General features: G+C 27.4%; 1 protein-coding gene across 1 annotated transcript; it reads right to left on the bottom strand.

Annotated features, from left to right (window-relative positions):
- Positions 1–5,791: 5,791 nt before the first annotated feature.
- On the bottom strand, positions 5,792–6,688 carry LOC120091239. Its single transcript, XM_039049178.1, has one exon. It carries the CDS (start codon positions 6,517–6,519, stop codon positions 6,004–6,006), a length of 516 nt encoding a protein of 171 aa, XP_038905106.1. The 5' UTR covers positions 6,520–6,688; the 3' UTR covers positions 5,792–6,003.
- Positions 6,689–15,264: the final 8,576 nt, after the last annotated feature.

The following is a 15,264-nucleotide window of genomic DNA, read 5'->3' as shown; positions in this document are numbered from 1 at the left end:
GGAATCTATTTTCCTTCTTTTTATTTGGATAGTATTCCCATTATCCCTTCTTTTTCTTGTGCTTTTTTCACTTTTTATTTTGTTTGGGAGTGTTTGGATGCTTTTTCATGTTTTCCAAATCTCCATGTGGATTGTTATTCCGGACAGGAATATCTTATTCCACTACAAGACTAATATTCTGACTGCTGCCAATCACGAGTCACTTTTGTGCCAAATTTCACCGACAGTAATGACAAGTGAAGCTCAAAGCTCGAGACCTTGAATAAAATATGTTGGGGAAAATTGCCCTTCATGAAAAATTAATCTGATTTTACCCAACTTTCACATATTTAGAAAATACATATATATTAATCATTTTAATCTATGACTTTAAGATTTTAATTCTTTTTAAGTTTTAGACATTTTAAAAGTTTAGATTTTTTTTAAAAAAAAAAGAGAGAGAGACGGAAAGAAGTATTTTGAAAGTTAAAACCACACAATGGTATTTAAACTTTGAAAATGTTTTTTTTAAAAAAAAAAAAAGAAAAGAAAAAAAGAAAAAATGGCAGGATAAAGATTAAAAATGTGATTTGAGCTCATATTGAATATATAGAAATTTATCGATCTAGAAAGTAAAAAAAGAATTGAAAAATTATCAAGATATAAAGAAATGAAACTTATTGAATATGTACCGCTAATTATTTTAAAGATGAAGATATTTTTTATTACTGTATTTGATTGTTGATATTTAAAAAAACATGTATTAAATAAAAACATGATGTTTAATGCGTTAAATATAGAATATAAAATGAGAAATTTTCACCCATAGAAAAAATGTCAAACTATTTATAAAGATAACGAAAAAAACACTAATCTTGATACTGATAGACTTCCATCAGCGTTGATCAGTGATGGACTCCTATCATTTTCAATTACTGATAGACATTGATAGACTTCTATCATTTTCAATCGTTAATAATTTCTATCAGCGTCTATCAAATGAGATTAAAATTTTACTATTCTATGTACATATTTTCCTTATGTTTATATTTTTTTAAAAATCCCTTATATATTATCAAAAATTATATTATAAAATAATAATAATAAAGTGGGTGAATATGCTTAAGCTAAGTGGTCATATGTATACTAATTGTAACATTAATGATCAAATACAAACAAAACCTTCGCAATGACTTTCAAAAAACCAATTTATACCAATAATGTTGTATCAATCAAAGCTATAATTAATTGTATCAATTTAAATCAATAACTTTTATAAGTATATCAATTTATACCATAATTTTGATATTGTGAGAATTTTTTCACAGAGTTACACAATCATACTCCAACTTGCATTAAATTAATATGAAATTAACATCATCTTAAATTTATTTGCAGGTGGACTCGCTGTCTGATTAGAGTACACCTCATACACCACAATATCATCTCACCTCATTCAAAATCGCACATCAATATAAAGCACGTAGATTAAAATTGAATGATGTCCAAAATATATAGATCAAAATGATAATTAACACATTTTTATTTATTTCCTTGATGATCACTTTTTTTTTTTTTTCCTAATTCTATTTTAGATATGAAAATGACTTTTTTGTCCCTTTTATTTTTTACTTAAAGGTGGAAATGATTCTCCCGCAAACTTAATTAAAATTTTATTATTACTAATTAAGCAAACCATGTAATTTGAAGGTTGAAAGTGTAAATTCGGTCCACTTATTTTATTTCGGTGGCAAAAATTTCAAACATTAAGAAATAATCGTAGCCAATAAAGAAAATTGGAGTTTATTAAAACGGCGGAATAAAATTAATTGGTGGGACCCATCACCAATTTGGTAATTTCCACTTATTCATTATTCCTATCTCGAAACTCATCAATTTTATTGACATTCCTTAATATGGGCACTTCATTAGCTTTTCATTAATTACTTTACATAAACTAGATCATAACATTTTATTAATAGTTTTTACAATTTTTATCCCTTCTATTTACATTATTTATTATTTTTCTTTAAAGAAAAAAAAACATGCTAATTTATATTACATTTGACTTATTATTTAATTATAGGAAAAAAAATTATTTAAAAAATAAAATTTCTTTTTAGATAGCATATAAATTTATTTACGTTTCGCTAATTTATTTAAATAGAATTACTTATTATTAAATAACATTATATTAATATTTGTTGAATTTGCATAATTTTGTTTTAATTAGTTATTATTTGTTAATAATTACTAAATATTTAGAAGAAAAAAAAAATTTGAAGTAAACAACATCATTGAGTTGTTGATTCTAAAAACCAAACAAGCCCTAATAAACAACATTAAAAAAAACATTAATTTGATTTCAATTAATTTCATATAAGTTCATAGTAAGTAAAGAGGGTCTTAGTCTTTGTTTTTCTTTTTCTTTTTTTTTTTTTTCAAATATCAATTCAAACTTTCATTTTAGATCATTATTACGTCATTGTGAATTTTAATTTCCATTCTCAATTTTAAATAGTTATACTCATAGTAGTTTTAATATATTTGTAAAACATCAAATGTAATATTGCAATCTTTGAAAGAACATATATTTTTTTAACAAATAGAAAAATTCAAAGGTATTGTTTTCTATGATATTTTAACCAAAGCTAGATAAATATGAAAGATATGATTAAATTTAGGGTAAAGTAGGGTTTTCTCTGTCATTTTAAGTTTGTAACAAAAAAAAATCATGTTATGTTTTTAAAATCGTGCATTTACAAAAAAAAAAAAAAAAAAAAAAAAAAAAAAAAAATAGAGGTACTTAATATTACTTAGTAAAAGAAGTCATATCTACTACGAATTTAAGGTAATCCGTTTTACAGCTATATAAATAACTAGTATGAAAAAATCGAGAATTAAACAAATGAAATTTTACATAAATCTCTACTAGCCAGAATATGAACGGTCTTATTTAATTTAGATACGACGTGTATGAGGTGGACTTAAATTAAACAAACAATTATATTGTCCAAATCTTAATGGGGGAAAGAGTAATTTACCTTTAAATATTAAAATTATATAATAATTTTTGACATTATCGGTTGAAGGTAGTAGGGGAGAGTAGGGTGAAAGTTGGAAGAAAGCAAGCAGCGCCGTTGGATGGTATAATTCCTCTTTCTATAATTGTTTTTTCTCCTTATTCGCATTTGTTAACATTAAAAACAGCTTGATCTAATATTTGATGATCATTAAATAATTCTGATTGAATTAGTGTAATAATGTATTCTAATTATCTTTTTTTTAAAAAAAAAAATCTCTTTTTTTTTTTAGGGTTGCCAAAGTATTGGGATAAACACTATATCTTTTGGATCAATTATCTCATCTCACGTGAATTTAATAGGAATTTAGTCAACTAGAAACAATAATAGTAATCATTAAGTAAGAAAATAAGTAATTTTAACGTTGAACAACCTCCTCAATGTGAAGAATAAAAAAACACGGATCGAAGTCAAAATCTCCATTATAATCAATAATGGATACAACAAGTTCTACCAAGTCACAATTGAAGCCATACACAGTAAATATCTCAAGGCTAAGAATCTTGACAACCAATGGCAACAATAAAGAAGAAATAAATTAGAAAAATATCATTTTATGTGATAACCAATTACCTACTGTATTTAATTATAGGTAGCTCCAAATGAAAATTTCACCGTCTAAATTGAAGTCCCTCATGTCAAGAATATATTGTCAAAATTTAAACTTAATCAGATCATGGATTGATCCCCAATTGAATGAAGAACTTTTCTATTCTGATAGAGCTTTCTTGAATTTTCTTCTCTGCCATTTTTATTGTTTCTTAGTCCATAATTCCACTAATCGGCGGCTAAAGGTTTTTCAAATTAAAACCTAATTCAGGTCATATGGGTCTTCACTAATAAGAAGTGAAATAACACATCACAAAGCAAGGTCCAAAATTCACGGGCGGGCTCAAGCCCCATAGGGTACCATGAAAAGGCATAAGGGAATTCACATCCCAAGAGGGAAAAGTCAATATCTCGAGAGTTTAATCGACCAACAAAGCTGGTAAATGTATACTAATCGAAAAATAATTGTGTTGTGTTCGGTTTGGCATCCTACAACATTGAACATTAGAAACAACTTTGACATCACCAATGTTAGACATAATCAGATGTAAGTGTTAAAGGAATGACCTACAAATAGCCCCATTTAAAGATTCTAAGGAGGACAATGTGTAATCTCCAATAGAAGATTTGGTCTTACTTCTTGTCTGTCTGTGTATTTAGTTGAACTATTCATTCCTTATAACTCAGGCATCAGAGTGTGGTAAACTTAACATCACATTGGTGCGAGGATCGTTTATGCAGGTTAGACCGAAATGTGAGACTAGACTGGGAGAAGCAAGTCGAAGATCAAGCGTACGAGGGATTCGTAACAACAACAAATGCGGATGAGATTCGAGCGCCAACATCTCATTTCTTTTTTTTGTTATAAAGAGTTGAGTTATGTACGCTTTAACCGTTAATTTAATAGAATTATCAATCATTTTTAACCAAAAAGTTGTTTATTAGTTGTTTTTAATAGTTCTGTTAAAGTGTTTATAAGACCATGGGCAAGCTTTGAAAAAAATAATTGAATTTCGTATTCTATTAATTTTGAAGACTTGTATTTCAAATATTTTATTTACCCATATCCAACGAAAAACAATTTCAGTGATGATTTGAAAGCACATTTATTCGAATAACTATTATCATTAAAGTATCTATTGTCATTTCATTAGTAGACTTTATAAACTAAATACTTATTATTAGAAAGAAAATTTGCTTTTTTAAAAGATATAAAAGCAATATTATTCCGTGGAAAAAAAAAGTTAGATGGAAGCATTAAACTTTAACATTTTTTTAAACTCAATTAAAGAAAAATTGTTAACATCATGATCAACTCACATGGATCTAAAATTTTAATTTGGACCTCAAAAAAACATCTAATGTCGTTTTTTCCCCTCTCTTTCTTGACAATGACAATTGAAAATAAAATATATAAATAAAAAAAATAAATACATTTAAGTTAATTAATATTTATCAATAAAACAACCACAAGCTAGAGGGGAAAATATTGCCATATGTCCCTATCAAGGCAAGAAAACAGAGAATTCTTGAGCATTATAAGCAAAAAAAAAAAAAAAAATCCCATTCCTTTTTCTCACCAATCAATGTTCACCACATGTCAAATTTTAGTTTGCTTTTCAATTCCATTATTATTATTATTATTAGTATTATTATTTTATCTATATATATATATAAACTCCCCTCTCATTGGGTAGGAGATATTGGTAAGTATCTAATTTTCTATATATACAAGGAAAACAAAAAGACCATATATTCCTATGAAACCCAATTACTTTTTTTAAAAAATTATATTTAAAAAAAAATAGTAAAGGATAACTTGATTGGGCAAGCAAGCAAACATATGAATTATTTTTCCCAAAGATTGCTCTAGCCTGTCTATAGCTTTCTCACCTACTACCATTTCATTTTTTTTTTTTAATTACTCTACCTTTTTTTTTTAGACCCAACGAAATGCTAAGAAATTTATTTGCTTTAATATTTCTAATTTTGTGGCAAATAAGCTCTTTTTTAATACAATAAAAAGTAAATAATTTAACTAAGGGACTTTATGATTGTTAACCCATAATTATTCGTTGGTTGAATTATGTTTGATTTGGTAGTTCCTTAATAGTTAAGTATAAAAATTTAAAAGTGTTTAAATTTGGAGAAAGTTATTAATTAACTGAAGTTTTGAGAACTATAATCACAAAAAATTCACTGTTTCCGATATAGATAATCACAAGAACATTTTGAACATAACAAAAAAGAAGAAAGAAAAGAGAGAAAATTTATGGAAAATTACATTAATTTACTTCATCAAAATTCTCTAATCATTATTCTAAGTATAATTTCCGGTACTGATTATGTGGTAGTTTTTATTTTCGGGGGGCTAGCTAAAATTTAATTTAAATTAATCTTCGAACCCAGTTTTTTCCCAAATTGCATTTCTCACCATTCTCAAATCTCTGCCCTTCAGCGTTCTTCCGATCCCTTCGTGAACCGAAAACGAATCACCTCGCCGTCGCGCCAAATACTCGTGCGGCGGCGCCCGCCGAATGTCGTCATCATCGTCGTCGCTGTCATCGAAATCCTCCTCCGCTACTTCTCTCCGGCCGTGCTTGTTCTGATCCTTCTGCAGAATCTTCGACCAGTCCGGAATGTTAACTGGCAATGACGAAGACGCCTTCACCGACTTCTCCGCCGCCGTCGCAGGGCCACTCCTCTTCGGAAGTTTCTTCGAGATCGGAAAGATCTTCCTCGATTCCGACGGCGGAGTTGGACCGGAGGTCCAGATATCCGACTCGTCGAATTCGAAGAGGTTATCGGCAGAAGATTCAGGACGGCGAACTGTGTCCGACGCCGGATAGATGTAGTTAGGTTTGGAGTGAAAACCAAATCCGAATCCTAAGCCTCTCCTTGACGCCATTGAAAATGAATCGACAATTTCAAGTTTCAGATCTTCTTCTTCTTCTTCTTCTTCTTCGTGATTGAAATGAATTGAAATTCAACTGCTCTGAAGGAATCAAAGTCTATAATTATTTTGAGTTTTGGCCCACCAGTTTTATAATGGTTTTAATGGATAAGTTCACGCTTCTCCCCTTCTTTCTTTGCCCGGCGTACGAACATTTTAAAGTAAAAAAAAAAAAAAAAACAGAGACAATTGTAGAATACGGACTCCCGCACAGTTTTACCGTACACTCGCCATTCGATTTTCTCACCCATTTTCCCAATGCTTCAACCTTTTTCCCAATTTGTTATGTTTGTTTAATAACTCTTGTCGTTTAGCATATTAAAATTACAATTTTATCTATATATTTTCGTTCTATGTACTTTTAAATGTCCAATCTTGAATTTTTAATCTTATTAATTCTCAAATTTAATTTGTATACTACTAGTTTGTTGTTTTTTTCGAAACTTTTTATTATATATGAACATTTTTCTTATAAATTTTATAAACATAATTACATATTATATTTTATCGTATGAAAGTTTATTATTATTATTTTAAACTAATTTGGATAAAAAAAAAAAGGTTCAAGAGACTAAATTTAAATTTTATTAAAATTATATGGACTAAAATTGAGTGTTTGAGAGTGTATAGACTAAAATTAAATAAATTTCAAAGTACATTCGATCAAAACATTTTTTTTACCAAAAATATATTTATGTAATTCAATTTACATCAAAACCAATTGTCCTTTCGATCGTATATTTCAATTAAATATCTTTGTCATTTATTCAATAGTTGTTGTCAGAAGGGTGTGCATCATGTGAATGTCATGCTTAACCAAATATAGCTAATTTAGTAGGCAAATCAAACAAGCAACCTCAATCGTATTGTCGGTGAAATTCACAGTGAGCAACGACAAATGAAATATATTTTACTGATCATTATAGAGACGTAATTCATGAGGTTACCTTTAAACTCTTAATATATTCAACAAGTAAATTGTCAAATAATATGATATTAAAATTATTTTCGTCCAGCAATTTAAGTATTTGGATCAATAAGTGATTTACGATAAATTCCTAAAAAAAAAAGAACATTCATTATATATGGCAATATAAATTCTTGGAAGCATTATAGAGAGTTAGAGAGGGGAAAAAAAGTAAATTATTTACAAAATGTATTTAATTTTCTTTCAATAGAAAAGGGAAAGTGCACCATATCCACGTGAGGTCGAGCAATGGTCAGAGATTATGGTAGTAAAATCCCGCATTTACAGCAGACGACACGTACGATCCGATACGACACAAAACAATATGATGTCTAATTTTCAACAGCTAACGGGACGACACGTCGGACAATTTAAAATTAATATAATATTATATATTATAAATAAAAATATCTCAATTTCAATTCCCCCACTCTCCTGCATCGCATGATTGGTGTAATAGAAGATAACGACGAATTTTTAAATACAATTAATAAGACGTCAACACGTGTACCAATCATTTCCGATTCTTATAAAACGGAGAAAGAAAAAAGAAAAAAGAAAAAAGAAAAAAAGAAACAAAAACATTCGAGGATATTATCCCCTACACACTCTCTTCCCCTACAACCACTACATTTGGTGGGTCCCACACATCTTGTGATTTTAGATTTTAATAAACATGTTATGTTACAAATGTGTTTTGCTACTCTACTTTCAATTTTGTTCAACTTTAGTTTATAGAATCTTAAATTTACTCTCTTGTTTTGCTTCTCTTTTCCTAAAAGAAAACAATATTTTATTTATGAATCTTTCCATCACAAAATTTGGAAACATATTTATATCATACCTTTTATTTTGGATATAGTTTGTTGTTATTGTTTAGCCAATTTCGATAAAAATTAACGTTTAATGATTAAATTTAAAATTTTTTTGGAATGCCTCGAATCTGTCATATGAAACTTCGAACGACCTAGTAGGATGGAAACATCCCCGAAATCTAAGTTGAATTCTTATTCGACATATTTAATTATTTATAATTTATTTACAATTATGACTAAAAAATTAAGAGAAGTGTATTATATAAACTATATAAACTCTATAATCCCTAGAGGCATTATTATTATGCATTATGTAAATTATTCTCCCTCTATCCTGTGACGTAGCTAACATACTGTTAGTAAACTATGTAAATCTGTGTGTCAATTATCTATTCTTTTGCGTTTTTCTGTATTTTTTACTTGTCGATTTTGTCATAACATATTCGTTGAAAGTATACAAACTAAAATCAGACATTTAAAAGTATGGACTAAAATTGACCAAATGCTAAAGTACAACGACAAAATGATATCTAAACGTTAAATTTTTTTTATCTAAATAACCTTGAAGTTTAGTATGTGAGCATATAGTAAGTCTTTAAACTATATTTTAAGATCAAATTGAGATCGTTTGATTTTTCTTATTGATTTTAAAAATTAGATTCATGGATGCTACTTCTATTTCCACCTTTTTTTTTTTCCTATTTACAATTTAAAATGTTTTTAAAGTCATTGGTTAAGTTTTGAAAGCTAAAAGAAAAAAAAAGGTTTTGAAAACTTTAATTTGATGTTTGAATATGGTAAAGAACACAAAATCATGAGTAGACTTATCAATTATCCTCATTTAAACGTTAAAAAATAATAAAAAGTAAATGAGCAAAGCATCGGAATTTCGAAGAATTATTTTGTTTTCAGTTTAACAATATGCTAGAGTGGACACTTACGAATATTTAACATTTTTGTTAATGATGCAATCCTTTAATTAGTCTAACTAAAAAAATTGGATTAAAACAAAATAGAAACAATTTTATAAATACCATTGATCTACGAATCTTTACGTCATCAATTTGTACCTACTGAATTGATGAGATTTCAAATTTGTCTTAGTAACATATCAAATCGTTACATCAATTCATAAATAGGTTGATCTATATATAAAAAGCAGGAAAAGAAAATCATTGTCAATGTATAGAGATTATCATTTTCAGTTATTAAAATGGTAAATGATTGTTTATTATATGTAGCATATCACTGTGTTGCGTGTAGTTTCTTATTTAAAACAATTCACATTCATTACAAAAAAAATTGATAATTGATCATTCGTGGGTTTAAACTACGTAATTTAAACTTTTTAGTTTGAACCATCTTTTAAGTCAATTAGTTGTTTAAGAATGAAAAATGGAGGTCCTGTTTGGTAACAATTTTTTTTTTTTGTTTTATCAAATTAAGCATATGGACACTATTTACACTTCTAAATTTCTTTTTTTGTTATCTACTTTTCACCAAGAGTTTAAAAAAAATCAAGCTAAAATTTGAGAACTAAAAAAAATAGTTTTTAAAAAACTGTTTTTGTTTTTAGAATTTGACAAAAAAATTCAATCATTATAATAAAAAAATATATAAATCATAATAAGAAACGTGGATGGAATAAGTTTAATTATAAAAAACAAAAATAAAAAGTCATTATCAAACAGCATTAAAATGATTAAAGCATAGCAGCTTTAATTTTTAATTTTAAGTTCTCTTAAAATTAGAAGTGTAATATCTAAAAAGAAACAATAAAAAGTAAAATAAATAAATAAATAAATAAAAGTTTTACGTAAACAAATTTTATCTTAACTTTGATATTTTAAGAATTCTGGGCGTGCGACGTGGCGTACGAAAAATCTACAACATTTCGACGTGCGCGTTTTTATCGTGACTCTCTGCTGTCGAGTACAGATTCAGTGCGGTGTATAGGACGAATATTTAGTGTCAACGGATGACGTGTTTGGATCAAGTACGTTAAAACGTCGTTTACTTGAATTTACTTTGCACATCTGACGGTGGTGGTGAAGGGAGAGAGCACGGTTGTACCAAAAAGTAAGATACGTGAAGAAATAGAATAGTACCGTACTTTTACTGCTATTTTATTTATTTATTGAGTTTCATTTTATTGCCATCTATTTTTCTTTGCCTAACTTGTGTGCGAATTGCGAATTTTTCGTTGGTCAATTAAGTTGGGTAATTTATTTATTTATTTTAGAAGTTATTTCTTTATTTATTTAAAGAAAATGTATATTTTAAAACTTGGCATATTTTTTTCACATATGCCCACTATCATTTTGGGATGGATAAGTGGATAAGGTTGAAATTCTTTTACCAAAAAATTAATATTTTAGAAGACCATTTGATAATGTTATCTTTCCCTTAGAAAAATAAATTTGTGTTGCATAAGTTTTTTAGATTTGTCTGTCCTTTTGAAATTCTTACACCATATATATGTGTATATATATTTTTATAAAATTTATCTCTCTCTTTTATCTAACAATTATTAATGATACGTGTCATTATATTTTTGGTTTGATGAGTACAATAGAATATAATTATGTGAGCGAAGTTAATTACTTGATGTATTTCATTCACATATGAATCCGAATCATATATAAAAAGAAAAAAATCATTGTTAATATATGCATTTTTATTTTTCAATTATTAAAATGACAAGTGATAGCATAAATTATTCTTTGATTATAAAATTAACAACTTTTCATATGATTGTAGTGAAGTTTTTTAAAATTAAATACATCTTATTTTAGACGATGAAGAGCAGTACTATTATCTATCTTTATCTTTATACCTAATTATGTGTAGTATACATACTATTGTGTAACTTAAAAGGTTTTAGTTCATATTTATATTTATTATTACAAAATTTATATACCAAGAAAGAAATCTATATAGTTTTGTTACTATTACTTAAATGGACATGTTTTCCTACTTTGCCTTTAAAATTATCATAAAACTATAAATTGAAATAAATTTTATCAAACATTTTTAGATCCCATTCGATAATTGTTTTATTTTTAAAAATTAAATTTATTTTCTCTCAATTTTTCACAATAATTTGTATTTTTATTTAGTATGATAGTTGAATAATTAGTCAAATTCCATAAATAAAAACAAGTTTTTAAAAGTTATTTTTTTAGTTTTCAAATTTTGACTTGGTTTTTTAAATCACTGATAAAAAGTATATAACAAATGAATAAATTTGGAGATGGAATTAGTGTCTATAGGCTTATTTTTTTTTTAAAAAAAACTAAAAATCGAATCACTATCGAATGGAGTTTTTAGTTTTTCACTGTTTTATTTTTTAAGAACAGTTTTTCCCTTTTCTAATCATTTACCCTTAGTTTTCATTTTTTTTTTCCAATTTAAGATCGTAAAGAGTTTTGTAAAATAGAAATTGTTACTGACCTGATTTCATTATTCTAATAAAAAAATATATATCAAACGACATATTTGACGATTATTATATTTTTGGTTTCGCCGTTCAAAAAAAAAAAAAAAAAAAAAAAAAAAGTTATTCATTATCCAATTCCTTGTAAATTTGGGTACTATGGGAACACATTGGTCATCCTATAATTGGTTTTCTTTTTTGAATTTGAGACATTAATTATTAATTATGAAACAACAAATTGAAATTTTAAATCAATTGTAAATTGCTATGTCATTTATCAAAATAATTATAAAATTACAAATAATTGAATTTTGGACTAATTAAAAGTTGACCTGAATCTCAAATTAAAATTGAAAATAGGTCAAATTGAAATTGAAATTGAAAACATAAATTAACGAATCTCAATGATGTCATGTGTTTTCGTCTTGATCGTTGGTTTAAATTAATTGTTTTTGTCAATTAATATTAAATTTTGCATCAAAGTCAAATTGAAGGCAAGGATATGTTTAATTTGACTCAAATGTCAAATAAGACCAAAATCCAATTAGTTGATTCCAAGGATCAGATTTACGGACCAACTAAGCCCAAGGTCACAAGGCTCACCAGAAAGAGCAGTTCTCTTTATATGTAGGGGTCAACAACTCTGCACTCTAAGGTTGGCAAGGGGTCGGGGTGGGGCGGGGGCGTCCCCCGTCCCCGACCCCATGGGGAAACTTTCCTCCATCCCTGCCATTTGAAGGCAGAGACAGGGGCGGAGATTCCTCGTCGGGGAAATGGAATCCCCACGGACCCCATTCTCCGTTTTCCCACGGGGAATCCCTTACTAGTTCCCCACGAGGATGACCCTTTTTTTGTTTTTAATTAAATTTGATTTTATTTAAGTTTTTTAAGTTTGGACTTAAAGTTAGAATTTGGATATTTAATATTGGGCTCCAATCCAACACTATACATTATAAACATATATAAAAATAAATTATTTTATATATTATAAAAATATATTTATAAACATATAGATATATCAAATCGGAGGTCGGGGATTAATTGAGATTAGGGTCGGGGTGGGGATACCGTTCCCGGGACGGAGCCCCAAAAATCTTCCCCTGTTTGACCCCATCCCTAGTCAAACCGGAGATTCCCTGCCTCGATCAGGGCAGGTCCCCGCGGATAATTTTGCCAACTCTACTACACTCCATAGAGCCCAGAGATGATTATCCCAATTAACGGTGTTCATGGGTTGGGTTGGGTTGGGTTGAAGAACTTTTTAGACCCAACCCAATTGTTCAGATTGAACATTTCTTCAATCCAAATAACAGTTATTAAAAAATGAACTCAACCCAATCCAACCATGAAACATTTCGGTTGGGTTGGTTCGGGTTATTTAGATCATTTATTTACATTCTTGTTCTAAAAAGAAGTAAAATGTTAAAACATAAAAATTTGATTGAATTATTTTCATATATTGAATTAAAATTAATAACTCAATATCAATTTATATAATGAATTTTTTCTTTCCAAAATACTAAAAAAACTATTTTAGGAGTTTATGGAGTCCAAAGAGATAATGAAGATAAATAAAACTAAAATGAATATATATATATATATATATATATATATATACTATATATATATATATATATATATATCAAAATTAATAATAAAGTCCGAGTTGGTTCAGATTGGTTTGGGTTATTTTAGGTGAACTCATGAACCAACCTAACCAATAAAGATTTCATTTATTTGAACTCAACCCAGTCCAAATAAGTTGATAACTCAATCCAAACCATATAGGTTGGATTGGGTTGATTGGTTTTTTTTAGTCACTGTGTTTTTTGAACATCTTTACTCTCAACCACTAGAAGACTCCCTAACTCCTAAAACTGAACACTCCTTGAAGATACAAATCTCTAGGATATACAAGAATTCTTCCAAAACTTAAACTTTGACTTCGTCTTCAAGAACATCACGACTTCGCTTAAATCAAGTGTACGCATTCAACTGAGAGAGAATAAGAAAATCAAGTATTAGAGATCGAATCACATCCATATCAAATCTACATCAACACAAGTTCAACTCCATGAAAACATGTTTCTTTGGAAACCTCATGCTAACAATTGTGTCATTCAAACTTCAATATTTTTTTAATTTAAATCAAAACTAAAATAGCTCCGTCAACCTAAACTTGTATTAAAATTAAATAAAATTTACTTCACAAATATATAAATTAATTAATAGACATCAACATTAAAGATTGAAAGTCAATTTTTAATAAAAATAAATAAATAAATAAAGGTAAAAAGTGTGAATCTTGAAACATGGACTCCAAATTAAGATCTCGTCAGTAAAATTGTAATATTTTGAAACTTGTAAACTAAATTGAAATCAAATTAAAAATTTAAGGACTGAAAGTGTAAAATTTTGAAACTTTACGAGTAGATAAAAACTAGATTCATAATTCAATGACAAAAAATGTTATTTTTTTAATTAATAAATAAAGCTCATATTTTAAACAACTTAAATTACATAATTATCATCCAACCCACTTACATAAATATTTAAAAATAAAATAAAAATATTTAAATATAGACATAGCAAACAGAGAATTATATATATATATATATATCAAGGTAATTAGAAAGGGAAAAAACCCAACACACAATTATTGTCCATGGATATCACATTTTGCTACTTTTGATGCAAACAAATTTAAGATTTTTATAATGCTAAGATTCTTGATGCATGCATATAATTTTATGCCCTACATTATCTTTTAAATTAGGGGTACTTGCAATGATATGGGAACAAACCATGTTCTCATAATTATGGTGAAATCTTCAAAAGAAATTATATATATATATATTTTCTTGAATGGTTTTTTGGCATGACTTTTATTTTCTCATACTATTGTCTTTATTTTGCCCCAATTTGACTATTTTGCATAATAATACTTATTTTTGCCTTTAGACTTTGGATATATATATATGATAGTCTAAAGGCAAGTGTTTGTTTCTTGTACTTATATTTAATCTCAATTAGATTATTATCTCACGAATATAATTTTTAAAGTTATTCTTTGAAAAATTAAAAGTGACTTTAACTCATCGTGATTGATTTGTACTTATTCTTTCAAAGTTAGATGTTTGATCATTTTCTTATCGGCGTTGTACTAAAAAGCTTAAACTATCTCTTTAAATATAGTGACTATAATATTATTTAGAAATAATTATTAGATGAGTTTATAATCGAATTTATTCTTTTCACTTCATTTGTTTAAAAAGTTGAATTTTATTCCAACTTTGAATTTGTATTATTAAAAATATTTTTAGAAAATTATATATTTGGTTTTGGTTATCGAATCAACTTAATAAAGGTAAATTTAAAATGTACAGACTTGAAACTTAAAATAAATAAATAAAACAGTCCTTTTTTAAAGTTATCAATGCTTTTGGAGTCTAGTTAAATTTCAAAGTTTACTAAGAAAATTG

Source organism: Benincasa hispida, chromosome 11, assembly GCF_009727055.1.
Source record: "Benincasa hispida cultivar B227 chromosome 11, ASM972705v1, whole genome shotgun sequence".
Lineage (NCBI taxonomy): Eukaryota > Viridiplantae > Streptophyta > Magnoliopsida > Cucurbitales > Cucurbitaceae > Benincasa > Benincasa hispida.
This window is presented reverse-complemented; position numbering and strand designations above follow the sequence as displayed.

What these genes read in the sequence shown, in the direction of transcription:
- LOC120091239 (XM_039049178.1), bottom strand. Translation starts at nt 6,519, where the DNA reads ATGGCGTCAAGGAGAGGCTTAGGATTCGGATTTGGTTTTCACTCCAAA.